This window comes from Salminus brasiliensis, chromosome 1 (genome assembly GCF_030463535.1).
Source record: "Salminus brasiliensis chromosome 1, fSalBra1.hap2, whole genome shotgun sequence".
NCBI classification, from domain to species: Eukaryota; Metazoa; Chordata; class Actinopteri; order Characiformes; family Bryconidae; genus Salminus; species Salminus brasiliensis.
The window spans coordinates 6,356,573-6,373,109 of NC_132878.1; the positions used below are offsets into that span (position 1 = coordinate 6,356,573).

Sequence of the window (16,537 nt, forward strand, 5' to 3'; positions counted from 1 at the left end):
GATAAATCCCCAAATTATTCTCAAAAATCTATACCAGCGTCTCTGCTAACTACACCCAAACAGCCTGATTAATCTCCAAACTAATCCCACAGTTCTATACCGAATACCCTGCTAACTAGAACCAAACACATCTTCATTAATCTCCTAACTAATCCCACAGTTCTTTACTAACTGCTCTTCTAACTAGACCCAAACACAGTCTGATGAATCCCCAAATTCTATACTGAATGCTCTGCGAACTAAACCTTACCACAGCCTGATTCATCTCCAAACTAATCCCACAAATCTATACCAGCATCTCTGCTAACTAGAGCCAAAGACATCTTCATTAATCTCCAAACTAATCCCACAGTTCTTTACTAACTGCTCTACTTACTAGACCCAAACATAGCCTGATAAATTTCCAAACTAATCCCACAAATCTATACCTGCGTCTCTGCTAACTACACCCAAACAGCCTGATTCATCTCCAAACTAATCCCACAGTTCTATACCGAATACCCTGCTAACTAGAACCAAACACATCTTCAATAATCTCCAAACTAATCCCACAGTTCTATACCGAATACCCTGCTAACTAGACCCAAACACATCTTCATTAATCTCCAAACTAATCCCAGTTCTTTACTAACTGCCCTAGTAACTAGACCCAAACACAGCCTGATGAATCCCCTCACTAATCCCACAATTCTGTTCTATACAGTTCTATACCAAATGCCCTGCTAATTACATCCAAACACATCCTCATTAATCTCCAAACTAATCCCAGTTCTTGACTAACTGCTCTATCTCCAAATCTCCAAACTAATCCCACAAATCTATACCAGTGTCTCTGCTACATCTAAACACAGCCTGATTAATCTCCTAACTAATCCCACAGTTCTATAACTGCCCTACTAACTAGACCCAAACACATCTTCATTAGTCTCTAAACTAATCCCAGTTCTTTACTAACTGCCCTACTAACTAGACCCAAACACAGCTTCATTAATCTCTAAACTAATCCCAGTTCTTTACTAACTGCCCTACTAACTAGACCCAAACACAGCTTCATTAATCTCTAAACTAATCCCAGTTCTTTACTAACTGCCTTACTAACTAGACCCAAACACAGCTTGATGAATCCCCAAATTAATCCCACACTTCTATACTGAATGCTCTGCTAACTAAACCTTATCACAGCCTGATTAGTCTCCAAACTAATCCCACAGTTCTATACCAGTGTCTCTGCTACATCTAAACACAGCCTGATTAATCTCCAAACTAATCCCACAGTTCTATACCAAATACCCTGCTAACTAGAACCAAACACATCTTCAATAATCTCCAAACTAATCCCAGTTCTTTACTAACTGCCCTACTAACTAGACCCAAACACATCTTAATTAATCTCTAAACTAATCCCAGTTCTTTACTAACTGCCCTACTAACTAGACCCAAACACAGCTTGATGAATCCCCAGATTAATCCCACACTTCTATACTGAATGCCCTGCTAACTAAACCTTATTACAGCCTGAATAATCTCCAAACTAATCCCACAGTTCTATATCAAATGCCCTGCTAACTAGACCCAAACACATCTTCAATAATCTCCTAACTAATCCCAGTTCTTTACTAACTGCTCTACTAACACAGCCTGATTAATCTCCAAACTAATCCCACAGTTCTATACCAAATACCCTGCTAACTAGACCCAAACACAGCTTCATTGATCTCCAAACTAATCCCAGTTCTTTACTAACTGCCCTACTAACTAGACCCAAACACATCTTCAATAATCTCCTAACTAATCCCACAGTTCTTTACTAACTGCCCTACTAGCTACACCCAAACACAGCCTGATGAATCTGCTAATTAACCCCATAGTTCCGCGTAAAGACATTTTACTAACGTTAATGCATTGACATTTGTCAGCAGATTTACACATACTGGATATCTATACCTGTCCACAAAACCAGTTACTCCCTATTTATTAATCTCCAAAATAATCCCTCAGTTCTTTACCAACTCCTTTACTAACCAGACCGTGAAACAACTCCACCCTAATCCCACAATTCTTAAATCAGACTTAAATTCACAAAGTCTACAGGCTGTAACGTAGCATGCTACACACTGGATTGACACAGTAGGGAACACAGCAGCTACTCCACTGTTAGATCTGATGGATTCATGCTGATGTATATGCCACACATACAAAACTCCGCTAAACTGTAGCTTAATCTGATTCTCCTTATTCTAACATCTCACTGTCCAGACAGCCTACAATGAACACACGGATTCAATCCAAACAGATACACACACACACACACACACCAAGTGTGAATGGCACTGGGTTCCACCCCTAAATGGAGAGCCCAAGTCCAACACTGGCTCTTACCTGCACCCTCCAAAGCCCAGAGAACAGCCCGGAGGTTAGAGAGAGCACCGGCTGTGTGGAAGAGCAGAGGCAGATAGTGAAGTGGCCTTGGCCACACAGAGCATGAGTGTGTGGCGTGTGTGATGGAGTCAGAGAGTCAGGGGGTGGAGGGTGGCACCAATGCTACGCTCTCTTCCCACTCCCTCACTGCCTGCCTGCCTGCCTGCCTGCCTCGCTGTCTGCACACTTTTTTCCAGGCCTTGAAGTGAATGACTGGTGCTGCTGATGTCATCACCCCGCAAATGTGCCCTCGTTCAAGCTTCTAGGGGCCGTCAGCGGAGGAAAAGATGCAGAGCAGGATGGATGGAGGCGCAAGGAGATGCCTGGATCATCGAACATCTAACATCTCAACACTGGGAGGTGTGAAAGGTAGGACGGAGGCTCTGATCTTCAGGAAATCGCAAGGAAATGCTCAGATTTTCTTTTCCATAGCATAGAAATACACCAGTGAGTTCATACTGCAGCTCTGGACGATGAAGAGCTTGACCATACCTTGACCAAACGTGCTAATATAGCTAACCGTGAACAGCTGAGGTGGTCTGAGGTCGTCTCATTTCTTGTAATTCATGGAAAACATGAAACATGCTCAGGTTTTGGATTGAGTAACACTTCATTTGAAGGCTACCTACGTAGGGTCCTTATGACACATGAATAAATGCACTGAATAAGACATCTAGAAACCCATCATTGAGTATTTATGACCAACATATGTCAATAACACGATGACATTGTTGTGATTTAAGAGGCCTTAAAGCCACATTATGTGAGAATTGGTGTTTTTTTTTGCTCCTGGGCTCCCTCTACAGGTGAGGAGTGTAATTCACTTTTACTCCATTGCTGTACATTTAAATACACCTGCATTTCTGGACAAGCTGAGAGCTCCAGACGCAGCAACTGAAGGTAGAGAAGCATGTGGACTGAGGCGGTAGAGTAATACTACAGGATTTTACACTAATATTTAGTAGAAGAGTTTGGATGGGGGGTGGGTAGATGGCGCTGTCTCCCCTCATCACCTCTGAGTGTGTCGGCTGCTCGGAAACCTTTGGGATGAGTTGAGGAGTTGAGGACCTCACTAACGCTTTTGTCGCTGAATGCCACCAAATCCTCACAGCAGTGTTCCTCCAAAATTGAATCGAAAGCCTTATTCTGAGACAGTTATTTAAACAAAAGCAGGATAGACTCTTTTTAATACCCTTGATTTCTAAAGAAACAATGAATGAGCAATGGGGTGTCCCAATACTTTTGTCCATATAGTGTATGTGCATCAGTACACCCCCAGTAATCACACAGTGTTGTTTGTGTGATGCTAATTGGTCTCTGTTTTGATTTACGGTTAGCAACATGAGCTTTTTTGACGGAACTGTTCCTTCAGATGGTTCCTTTCGGAGATCTTTGAAGTCCCTGCAAACCCAATGCCGTGTCCAGAAGGTATGCGCGACCACATGGATGGTTGTGCCTAATCATTCTCAACTCTTCAAACATCAAACAAAACCTCTTTCTCCTCTTAATCAGCGTCCAATCCAAGGTCATCTGTGAGGAAGGAGATCCAACAAGCACACATCCCTCTTCTCAGTGTTTCCAGATGCTGCTTTCCCTTCTCCAACACAATTTCACCTCTATATCCGGCAACAGGCCCTTGGGTGTGTTTGTGTGTGTGTGTGTGTGTGTGGAAGGGGGGGGGGGGGTTTGCATTGATGCAATTAAACCTTTCCAAGACAAGAGAGGTGGTTTGAACTTTGGCCTGGATTACATGAAGGAAGACGGGGGGGGGGGGGGGACATCCCCCCTCCACCACCACCACCACCGCACACGTCACCTGTTCTCCTCCTAATGGGATCATTTCCCATATTAGCACGCTGTCTTCTCTCCCTCTCTCTCTCTGATTCTCGCTCTTGCTCTACTCTTTCGCTCTTCAGTGCCCTGACCCCAGGCAGAGACAGTCTCCAGCTACTATTATGGCAGAACATGGAGACAAGGGAGAGGGGAATCGGATTAGGGCCGTGGATTGCATTACTCAGGAAGGGGGGGGCCCACTAGCAATGCCACAGTGCTCCACCAGCCCACCCACATTACTCAGGACCACATCCTGAATGCATTTACCCACATTGCACTAGTGGCCATGTCAAATGATGGGACTTGCTTGTCTGTCGATACAAACTATTCACCATCACTCAAAAGTATGGAAGCACCTCAACCACCTAGCTGTGCAGGGGACTTTTGCCTAGGTCACTGCTGAGGTTTGGCTATGTGGTTGATGTGGAATTGCTAGGCAGTTGTAGTTGTGTTGTTCAGTGGTTGCTAGGTGGTTGCTATTGTATCCCAGGTGATTGCTATGGTGTTGCTAAGTGGTTGCTAGATCGATACTATTGTGTTGCTAGGTGGCTGCTACAGTTCTGTTTAGCGTTTGCTAGATGGTTGCTATGATGTTGCTAAGTGGTTGCTAGATCAATGCTATTGCATTGCAAGGTGGTTGCTATACAGCTGTTTAGTGGTTACTATGTGGTTGCTATGGTGTTGCTAAGTTGTTGATAGATTGATGCTATTGTGTTGCTAGGTGGCTGCTATAGTTCTGTTTAGCGGTTGCTAGATGGTTTCTATAGTTCTTTTTAGCGGTTGCTAGATGGTTGCTATGATGTTGTTAAGTGGTTGCTAGATCAATGCTATTGTATTGCAAGGTGGTTGCTATACAGCTGTTTAGTGGTTGCTATGGTGTTGCTAAGTGGTTGCTAGAGTGTTGCTAAATGGTGGATAGGCAGTTACTATGATATCCCATGTGTTTGCTATGGAGTTTGTTAGTGGTTGTTAGGTGGTTGCTATAATGCTGTTTAGTGGTTTGCTAGGAGGTTGCTATGGTATGGCAAGATCGATGCTATTGTGTTGCAAGGTGTTTGCTACAGGGCTGTTTAGGGGTTGCTAGGGTGTTGCTAAATGGTCGTTAGGCACTTACTATGGTACTTCAGGTGGTTGCTATGAAGTTTTGTAGCAGTTCCTAGGTGGTTGCTATGGTATTCAAGGTGGTTGATATGGTGTTGCTAAGTGGTTGCTTGGTGGGTGGTCGGTACAGTACTGTTCAGTGGTTGTTTAGGCATTGCTTAGTGTTTGTTAGGCAGTTGTTCTGGTGTGCTAGGCAGTTGCTATGGTGTTGCTAGGCGGTTGCTATGGTGTTGCCGGGTGGTTGCTATGGTGCTGTTTAGTGGTTGCTAGGCGGTTGCTATGGTATTCCAGGTGGCTGCTATGGTGTCAAAAGTAGTTTATAGGGTGTTGTCAAGCGGTCGCTGTGGTACCCGACGATGTGGTTGATTGGGTGTTTTTTTATCAGCAGGGTGCACAGACCTTTAAACCCTGTTCAGAGTTCTGTTATCTAGAACATAGAACCCATAAACCTGTTTAAAAAGGCTGTACAGAACATCTCCAAAACATCAGACATGGCTTGTGGGGTGGTCCCGGTATGCAGTGGTCAGTACCAACCAAAAATCCTCCAAGGAAGGACAAGCTGGTTACCGGGTCATGAGGGCCCAGGCCCCACCCACCTCACTATTTACAAAATTGAAAGGATCTGCTGATGAAATCCTGGTCTCAGATACCACAGGGCACCTCAGAGGTCTTGTGGAGTCCATGCCCTGACGGATCAGAGCTGCTTTTGGGGTATTGAGGGGGGTGGGGGGGGGGGGGGCGTTACACAATGTCAGGCAGGTAGTTTAAAGGTTATGGCTCACCATCTGTGTAGCTGCTGTCCTCAGTTATTGAATAAGCGTTTCTCTCTGAGCACGAGCGAGACGTGTGAGTCCTGCTCCACTGAAAGTAAGTTGAATATAAATGTCCTCAGCAAAGCTATTACAAGCCATTGAACATGAACCGCACAGCTACCGCCCCTGGGAAGGACGAAGGACATGGTGCAGGCTGAGTGATCAACAACCCCTGATGGGTTTAAACTGAGGTGCTCTCCCAGTTCTCCTCGCCTAACTGAGAATAGCTCATGACTGAATGCCGTTCTTTCTACCTGCAAGGGGAATTCAGCTCTATCATGACCTCTGCCTGCACGCAGCTGCAGGGCCCTGCTCCAGGTGGGCTTAGCAAGCCCGGCGTGCAATAAATAGGTGTGCAATGCCACTTGTAATTTGTTACTGCTGTTGCTAAGGTATTGCTAGGTGGTTGTTATGGAGTTGATCAGTGGTTGCTATGGTGTCCCAGATGGTTGATATGGTGTTGTTAGTAGAGTATTATGATATTCTAGGTGGTTGCCATAAATGTAATGTAAATGTTGTTAGGCAGTTACTATCTGGGAGCTTCCAATCAGAGTAAAGTGGGTGGGGTTTGGGCGGGTTTTTCTGGATGATTATTAGTAGTAGTAGTAGCATATGTTTATTTTTTGTTTGTTTATTTAATAAAAGTTTATTTTTATTTTATTTTATTTTGTTTTTATTAACTTGTTTTATTAACTTGTTTTATTAACTTGTTTTTATTGTTTGTTTGTTAGTTTGTTTTGTTTTAGTTTTTTTTACTTTACTTTCATTTTATTAACTTGATTTATTAGCTTGTTTATTATTATATATTTATTTTTTCCATTATGTTTGACCTTGTTTGTTTGTTTATTTTGAATTTAATTACATTTTATTTTATTTTTTATTTTATTAGTTTGTTTTATTAACTTGTTTTTTAATTTATTTACTTTAATTTTATTTACCTACAGCAGCGTATGCGTCCACTCCCCAGAAACACCTACTCTGAACTTCCACTCTCTGGCCACTTTATTAGAAACATCTACCTTGCATGTTCACCCAACTGGCCATTTTATTAGAAACACCTACAGTACCTTGTGATTCCACTCCCTGGCCAATTTATTAGAAACACCTATAGTACCTTGTGTTTCCACTCCCTGGCCACTTTACTAGAAACAACTACAGTACCTTGTGATTCCACTCCCTGGCCACTTTATTAGAAACATGTACCTTAATTTTATTAACTTGTTTTTTATTTATTTATTTATTTCCCCATTATGTTTTACTTTATTTGTTTGTTTGTTTTCGTTATTTTCATTCAGTTGTATTTCTTATTAACTTTGTATTTATTTATTTACTTATTTATTTTTCAATTCAACCTTATTTGAACAGCAATGATTAAATATCTTTAGAATAATGATCAGTGTTATCTGCCTTGGGATTAGAAACACAAGGGATTCTGCTGATAAATTCAGAGATCTTTTCTTCTCAGACCCTCGATTCTAGATGTTCTACACCTTTCTCAGTCATTCTACAATTGTTTATAACTGCGTTCTCCATTCTGTAAACATCTAATATTCTTTTTTTTCATATTCTTGGTTTCTTATGAATAATTTAAAGTGAGCAGGATGAACATATCACCCAGTATTGAGGATCTGCAACCCTGATGCTAAGTGTTCTCCTACATATCCCGTCTACACTGGGAGTGAAGCATTCTGTCAAAACACCAGACCACACCTTCGTACAGCTTCAGCAGGGTCATAAGCGAAAGCTCCTATGACTCATCTCTCACTGCAACACATTTGCAGCACTCAGACGAGCAGCCACAGCCCCTCTGGAGGTTGGAGACCATTTAAGACTTTTCCACGGATCATAATGAGTAATACAGGCAGTCATATTACATCACTCAACACACACACACACACTCCACATTTACCTTATAAGAAGCGCTTACCTTTTGCGCATACTCCCTGGCCACTTTACTAGAAACACCTACAGCAGCGTATGCGTCCACTCCCCAGAAACACCTGCCCTGAACTTCCACTCACTGGCCACTTTATTAGAAACATCTACCTTGCATGTTCACCCAACTGGCCACTTTATTAGAAACACCTACAGTACCTTGTGCTTCCACTCCCTGGCCAATTTATTAGAAACACCTATAGTACCTTGTGCTTCCACTCCCTGGCCAATTTATTAGAAACACCTATAGTACCTTGTGCTTCCACTCCCTGGCCAATTTATTAGAAACACCTATAGTACCTTGTGCTTCCACTCACTGGTCACTTTACTAGAAACACCTACCTTGTGTTTCCACTCACTGGCCACTTTATTAGAAACACCTACCTTGTGTTTCCACTGACTGGCTACTTTATTGAAAACACCTACCTTGCTTGTCCACCCACTGGCCACTTTATTAGAAACACCTACCTTGCTTGTCCATCCACTGGCCACTTTATTAGAAACACCTTCTCTGGGCTACTACTTTTTGGTCAGTTTATTAGAAACACCAAACAACTGGCCACTGATGAATGCATAGGATAGCAAGGTGAAGCTAAAAGGCAAGGGTTTCTGATAAAGTGACCAGTGAGTAAAAATACATGGTAGGTGTTTATAATAAAGTGGCCAGGGATTCACAAGTGATCTGCCCACAAAATGCAGTAGGAGTGTAAGGTCACGCAAAGCCACAAACAGCTTCAGTTGTGGCTCCTGCAGTGTGGAAATGTGAACTGTCCATTTCAATCCCATCCTGACCTTCAACTGGCCTTAAACCATGCCTGGACAACTGCCCCACTGTAAACTGAATTCCCACGAGGAGCTGGTGTTGATGTCAGCCCATGCTGGGTCCTGGAGGCCTGAGCTTAACAGCCCCTGCCTACTGTCCCATACTACCCCTCCCATACTACCCCACTGAGCCGCCAAAGCCAAAAAAGCTCCATCTGAAGCAGGGCCTAGGTCTATCATTCAGTGCCAGTCCTGTGAAGCGTAGGGAAGACTCAGGCATTATTCCCAGATCTTCATAGTCATCCAAAGCTTGTCTGCGTGATTGCCATGAACACAAGAAAGGATGATTTGTAGAGTCTGCCAAGACCACTCATTAAAATACTGCATTAAACCATCCGGATTTGACTTCATCAACTGACCTATGCATGCTCGCTTTTTCCAATTCTACTGGGAATGGGAACTAAATGCCGGAACAAAAAGTTTGGAGTGCGGAGACTTTGGACACCAACATTTCTGAGTGGTCAATGTAATTTACTGAAGCCAGTTCGATTCTCCATTAACCTCAACTCTTTGTTCAGCTTAGTTCTCTAAGCAGCTAGGTCATTTATTCAGCCTTGCTCTTCATTCAGCTTGGCTCTTCATTCAGCTTGGCTCTTCATTCAGCTTGGTTCTTCGTTTAGCTTACCTGTCCATTTAGCTCGGTTCTCCATTCAGCCCAGCTCTCTTTCCAGCTTAGTTCTCCATGTAGCAAGACCATCTATTTAGCTTGGCTCTTCATTTATCTTGGCTCTTCATTCAGCTTGGTTCTTTGTTAAGCCCGGTTCTCCCTTTAGCTTGCTTCTACATTCATCTTAGCTCTCTGTTCAGCTTAGTTTTCGAAGAGCTAGGCCATCTATTCAGCTCAGTTTTACATTACTCTTAGCTCTTTGTTCGGTTGGTTTTCCAAACAGCTAGGTCGTTTATTTAGCTTGGCTCTTCATTCATCTTGGCTCTTCATTTAGCTTGGTTCTCCATTCAGCCCAGTTCTCTGTTCATCTTAGTTCTCCATGCAGCAAGGCCATCTATTTAGCTTGGCTCTTCATTCAGCTTGATTTTCCATTCAGCCCAGTTCTCCATTTAGCCCAGCTCCCCCTACAGCTTGGTTCTCTCTGCAGCTAGACTGTTTATTTAGTTTGGCTCTTTATGCAGCTTGGCTCTTCATTCAGCTTGGTTCTTCGTTTAGCTTACCTGTCCATTTAACTCGGTTCTCCATTCAGCCCAGCTCTCTGTTCAGCTCGGTTCTTAATACAACTCACCTCTTCATTCGGTACTTCATTCAGCTCAGCTCTTCGTTCAGCTCATCTCTACTTCAGCTCGGTTCTCCATTTATCTTAGCTCTATGTTCAGCTCGGTTCTCCATACAGCTAGGCTTGGCTCTTCATTCAGTCCAGCTCTCCATTCACCTCATCTCTACTTAGTTCTTCATTCAGCTTGGCTCTTCATTCAGCTTGGTTCTTCGTTTAGCTTACCTGTCCATTTAACTCGGTTCTCCATTCAGCCCAGCTCTCTGTTCATCTCATATCTATGGTCGCCTTATTGTATTGTGTTTAGTAATGTCTAAGCTTAGAGGTATCTTTTGAATTATTAGCCTATTCTAACTAGCTAAGGTTTTCTTGGGTAAATAGCAAAGCACTTTGTAAGTCGCTCTGGATAAGAGCGTCTGCTAAATGCCGTAAATGTAAATGTAAATCTACTTCAGCTCGGTTCTCCATTTATCTTAGCTCTTTGTTCAGCTCGGTTCTCCATACAGCTAGGTTGTCAATTCAGCTTGGCTCTTCATTCAGCCCAGTTCTCCATTCACCTCATCTCTACTCGGTTCTCCTATCAGCTTGCCTCTACATTCGTCTCGATTCTCCATTCAGCCCAGATTCATTTGAACATGAAGTCTCAAAAACACACAAGGCAGGCAGGTGACCTGAAGGCCGGAGCAGTGAAGATGGCTTTTTTAATGGACGCTTCCACTACCGAAATGGAGCAGTAAAGAAGATGCGGGTTGTCATCCACACTCGAGAGAAACACTTAATCCCAGCCCTGTCACGGCAGAGAGCAACACGGGTCTGTCCTCACTCTACGTCAAACAGCAGGCAAGGCTTCGTCACTTTCTGTCAGGACGAAGTCAGAGGGCTGACAGCAAAGCTAATGGCGTCTATTCAGCTCGTTGTGTTGACTTGGACACACTGGATTAAACTGGAGCGGCCAGAGACTTTCATCTTTAAAGCGACAGTTCAGTAAAAAAATCTGACATGGTATGATGTCCAGCCAAAACCCATTATTGCCGGCTTCTGTGAATGTGAATCTGGCAATTGTTCTTTACATCATGTCATGTCATGTAATATTTAATAATAGACGGACCAATAAAAATGCTCCGCAATGACTTGGAGTAAAATCTTTGGAGATTTGGAGGTTTTTGCTTGACAGTAACAAAATACTGTTATTTAAAACAGCTAAAGTATGGTCAGAATTCAGTCTTCAGTCTTTTAGGTGGCTTCTACTGTTTCAAGCTATATGATATACGTGTCCATGTGTGTAGAAGACACTATGACATACAGTGTCAGAAACCACATAAGGAACTCTATAAGAACTCTTTAAAAACAACAATATGTATGCCTTAACCACAATTATGTTGTTTACTGCAGTTCAACATATACCCAGAAGTAGCGATGGATGGAAGTAGTGCGTAGTGGTGATAGCGCAAATGAACTGAAATCAGCCATGAACCTCTTAAATGTGGGCATAATTTGGTAAGCCATGAAGCCTGAGCGTTTCTCAGACATGGATCACTGTACTAACATATCTGAAATGATTCATCAAAGCTGTCATGTTTCCGTGGAAACCGGCCTTTTCATGCAAATTCATTAGCATGAGCTTTTTTCTAATTATCTTATCATTCAAAATGCACGTGATTTGGCCACTTTGCTTCAATGAAAGTGGGGTGACATGCAGGCCTGGCATTAATTTCTGATTCATTAATTATTAATAATTATTTAAAATGTAAATTATTAGATTTTCAGAGCATTTTTATATATAAGCAGCAGCTATTTGACATAAATGTCTTTCCTGAGTAAATGGCTTCTTTTTAAGGCTAATTTATGCTGGTCTGGTGCTGGTTTAGCTGGCCATCCAGACAGCTATACTAAAGATGGGGTCAGAGCTTTCAAAAAAATTGTCTTTCTAAAAGGGGAGTTATGAGATCGAGGGGCGCTGAGAGGACACAATGAGAGGACAGTAGCACTAACAAGTAAGACTCTATGATAATAAAACTATGCTATAATATGAGTATGGGTTCTGTGAGCCATCACCAGCATCGTTAACCAGCCAATCAATGCAGAGCTTATCGGAAAATTAGTCGAAAAATGAGGAAAATGAATAGTTTTCATTTTGAGGTATCATAATAAGCAAAATCAAAGACATCTGAGGATTTTACACCCCCACCAAGGTCACACACTTACTATTTAACCATCAAACCACACCTTAAATACTCAATAAATTACTTCTATGGCAACTTGTAATATTAAATGAGGTCAATGCTGGGCCACTATGACACATCTCACCCTCTGCAGGACAAAACAATGGAATCCAGAGGTGGCAGGACGAGGGGCAACGGGGGCACAAACTAAATACCATCATGACTGATTTCTCATCTCCCCCCCTCTGCATCTCTCTCCCCGTCCATCTCCTGCAGAGTCACTTCCTGTAGTGATTAGTGTCAGTAGCCCAGCGGACACGGCAGCTACAAGCTCCCTGCATGTTGTGATGAGTGAGTGAGACGAGATCAACACACACTCCAACGCCTCCTGCGCTTCACACACACACACACACACACACACACTCTATTTTAAGGGCCTAATTGGACAGGCTGCATATTTCTGTTCCCTTACACACCCACCCCCCCCCCTCCCCTGGCTGTGGGACATGTACCCAGGCTTCGCTCGGCCTCCGTCTGCTGTGTTTAAATAAAATAGGCGAGGAGTTGTTGAAAAATTCAGCGGGACTTAATTAGGTGATACATCCCCACAATTTCAGAAGTGGATTACAGGGAGCAAATGACGTAAATGCGATAATCGCACGGGTGGAAAGGAAAACAGAGGCGAGGGAGGAGAATTAGAGGAATGTGAGTCGAGGCAGAGTTTCAGAACTCAGGATTAAATCTCAGAGTTCAAACAGAGTGGAGAGTTCAAGCCAAGTGGCAAATGGATCTGCATGTACTTTCTGGTGTGGAGACTGAAGAGGATAGCCTGGAATAGAGAATGCCCGACTGCAGAGCAGCTGTTGAAGAGGCTCTCCGGACAAGATCATAAAGCTAACCGCTGCTACATCTGTGGCAAACATGCCTTGTTTCAAAATTGCAGTCCCATTTTCTTGCCCTCAATACAGAAAAAGTATATCTGCTACGTAGTATTGCTAATGTAAACATCTTGTAGGAGGAGGAACTCATGAACCTAGTGTGCGGCTTCCTGTGTTTTTCGGTCCTGAAATGGGTGTTGTAGTTCATCAGCTTGCTGATATGTAGCGGTTTGGTCTATTTTACTGGTGTTTTGAACACATACACTCTTAAAAAGGATGGATGAAGAAGGTTCTTCAAGGGTTTATTAAAAAAAGGAACTAGTAAGACCCTGAAATTAGCTCCGTATTCACAGCTCCCGGTTCATTTGGCTGCTCATTCACAGCCTCTTATTCTGTGGCTGAAGTTGGCTCCTTATTCACAGCTACCACTCGACCATTACTAAAGACTAAAGAGTGTGTTCATCCTTGTAAATATACAAATGTCATTTTTTGATGGTCCGTCGCTTCATTTCTTTTCATTTCTAATTCACGTTGGACCAGAATTTTGGGCTGGAACACAGAACATCAGTTCCAGTCCCCTACTTTAAGGAAAACTGGGAATTAGTGTGGCCCAAGACATCACATCCGGAGCTGAGAGTGCAGTACTGTGACTCTGCACATAGACCCTTCGCACCTTAGCTAGCGCCCATGATGTTTAATATATACCACATAAGATCTCCCATATATCTTTGTGATTGACTGAGGTTACTCGCAGAATCAACAGAATAACAGCAAGAGAATCCCACAAATTCTCTGGTTTACTCACCTCAGTCATGTGGATCAGGTAGAAGCGGAGCTCCTCACTATGATCTGTAGACAGAGGACAGAGACACAGTTGTTAGCATTGCAGGTAACTGTTTAACCAAGATTCACATGACATCGCTTTCAGAGTCGTCAGATCAATTCAAGTCAAGTCAAGTGGGTTTTTATTGTCATTCCGACGAAACAACGTTCCTCCAGGACCATGGTGCAACATAGACACAGTGCATACAGAACACAAGTGCAACACAATACAAGTGCAGACAGACAATTCAACACAGCACAGACAGAGAATAATAAATAATTGGGGTTAGTGTGCAAATTATGCAGTGTGCAATAAGTGCAATGAGTCCAGTGAGGTAGTAAAGTTATTAGTGCAAATGCTTCCCACATTGTCTGGGGTAAATGGTTGGTGAATGAGAGTGAGAGAGTAAGTGTGTGTGTGTGTGTGTGTGTGTGTGCATGGAACAGAAAAAACATCAGTTCAGTCTCTGGAGTTGAGAAGTCTGATGGCTTGGGGGAAGAAGCTATTGCAGAGTCTGGTCGTGTTGGACCGGATGCTGCGGTACCTTCTTCCTGATGTCAAGAGGGAAAACAGTCTGTGTGAAGAGTGGGTGGAGTCATCCACAATGCTGGTTGCTTTGCGGATGTAGCGGGCAGTGTAAATGTCCATGACAGAGGGGAGAGAGACTCAGACGATCCTCTCAGCTGTCCTCACAATACATTAGAGATTGCACTCTTCACGTTACACAACTGGTGGTCTTATAATGGAGAATCTTTTAGTGGTTGTGGTTTGCACACTACACGCCTGACCAGCGACGCAGGGAGTTACAAGTTTCTTGACCCTCTAGAATAACTTTCAGACTCTGAAATAGCAATCCGCCAAAGTCAGACCGCACCTGGCTCTTAAAGAGATTGGCGAGTGACGGGTTGATTGGTTTATTGTACGTTACACCCAAAACACACCCATGATTCATTAAGAGACTTAGCACATGCCTTTTGAGAGTTTCGCTTCATGCAAGGCGAATTTTCCTGCCGTTACGACAGCAAAGACACACCGTCGCGCCCCCCTAAATCAAGCTGCAATGTGTGGGGTTGACAGCTTGACTAAAGACCACTAATATAGGGTCCATACAGTCTCAGAAACCACACAATCTGGTACATTAGAGATTACCGAACACCGAACATGATTTGAGGTGAGTGTGTGTGATTTGGATATGCAGTTAGCACAATGCTAACAGGTTCACAAGGCTAATGTTAGCTGTGTGCGTCTTTTGTCTCTAGTGCAAAGCTAAGGAAGCAAACTTTAGACGGCCAACATGGCTAAGCTAAACGACTACATTTGGTGTACAACAACATCCAGAGAATTCGACCCTTCCTCTCTAGAGAGTCGCCCAGGTGCTCGTTCAGTCTCTCCTCACTTCAAAACTTGAATACTGCAACTTTCTTCTGGCTGGTCTCCCTTTACGCACCATCAGGCCCCTGCAACTTATCCAGAATGCAGTGGCAAGGGTCGTCTTTATCAGATTCAAAACCCTGACGCTGGCCTACAAAGCCAAAACTGGACCAGCCAGCCCCTCCGTACTTGATGGCGATGGTCAAAACCCTGATCTGCACCAAGAGCCCTGCCCAGCTTCAAGTACGTCTCGGCTCGACCCGCCATCCTTTAAGATCCACTGAAGACGAGCGTCCAGGCTTTTTTCTGTCCTGCACCGAAGTGGTGGAATGAACTTCCCTTTGGTGTCTGAACAGCAGAGTCCAACACTCACTGTCTTCAAACCCAGACTGAAGACCCTCCTCTTCTGAGAGTATTTGGGCGAATAGTAGAGTATTATGGTCTCCATATTGACTTATGTGTAGAGTCTAAGATTAGTGGTATCTTCGAATTTTAGTCTATTCAGACTAGCTGAGGTCTTTTTTGAATAAACACTGGAGAAGAGCGTCTGCTAAATGCCTTAAATGTAAATGTGTATTTTGTTGCTTATTGGTGGGCTATAAGCTTTAAGTACCTGTTAGCTATGTTAGCCTCGTAGCTCCAATGAAAAACCTGTTGGTAAACATTTATTTTATGTAACAGACAGAGGAACACCTAAGCACTGTGTGAAGGTGCTAAAGAAAAAAAACATGCCTCAGCAGGTAAGCCCCCCCACCCCCATCCCCCCACCACCACCACCCAGCTATTTTGTAATTCCCTGCACGATCATAGTTTAACACCTCACTCCTGCTGTCATCGCTCTCCAGCCTCAATTTCAGATTGATCACTTTGATTTTGTGCCGGTGTTTCTCTGCTGTCCATCACTCTGTCTCTCTCCACCCTCTCCCAGCCACACTCCATCACTCAGGGGGGACAGATGCTGGCAGGTCGCTCTGACTGGTGGCTGTTTGCTACCGAACCATCATGCCATCTAACATCACGCTGGTGATCCACTCAGAGTGTTTGTATCTGCCCCCTCAAAACTCATTAATATCTGACCCCAGCATGGCGGGTGGGCTGCATGCCCAGGTTGGTCACAGTAAAACTGATCACTGCTTGTTTTCTATCACTGTATAAGAGA

General features: G+C 43.5%; 1 protein-coding gene across 3 annotated transcripts in view; it reads right to left on the reverse strand.

Annotated features, from left to right (window-relative positions):
• The window catches only part of rgs3a (regulator of G protein signaling 3a), a 256,992-nt gene that overhangs the window by 148,243 nt on the left and 92,212 nt on the right, over positions 1–16,537 (reverse strand). For 2 of the 3 annotated variants that reach the window (XM_072694696.1, XM_072694615.1), the window contains one exon: positions 13,990–14,033. In XM_072694696.1, the coding sequence (XP_072550797.1) occupies positions 13,990–14,033 (44 nt within the window). Of the gene's footprint in view, positions 1–2,379; positions 2,448–13,989; positions 14,034–16,537 lie in introns of those variants that run through there. The other variant, XM_072694785.1, reaches the window with a different exon arrangement.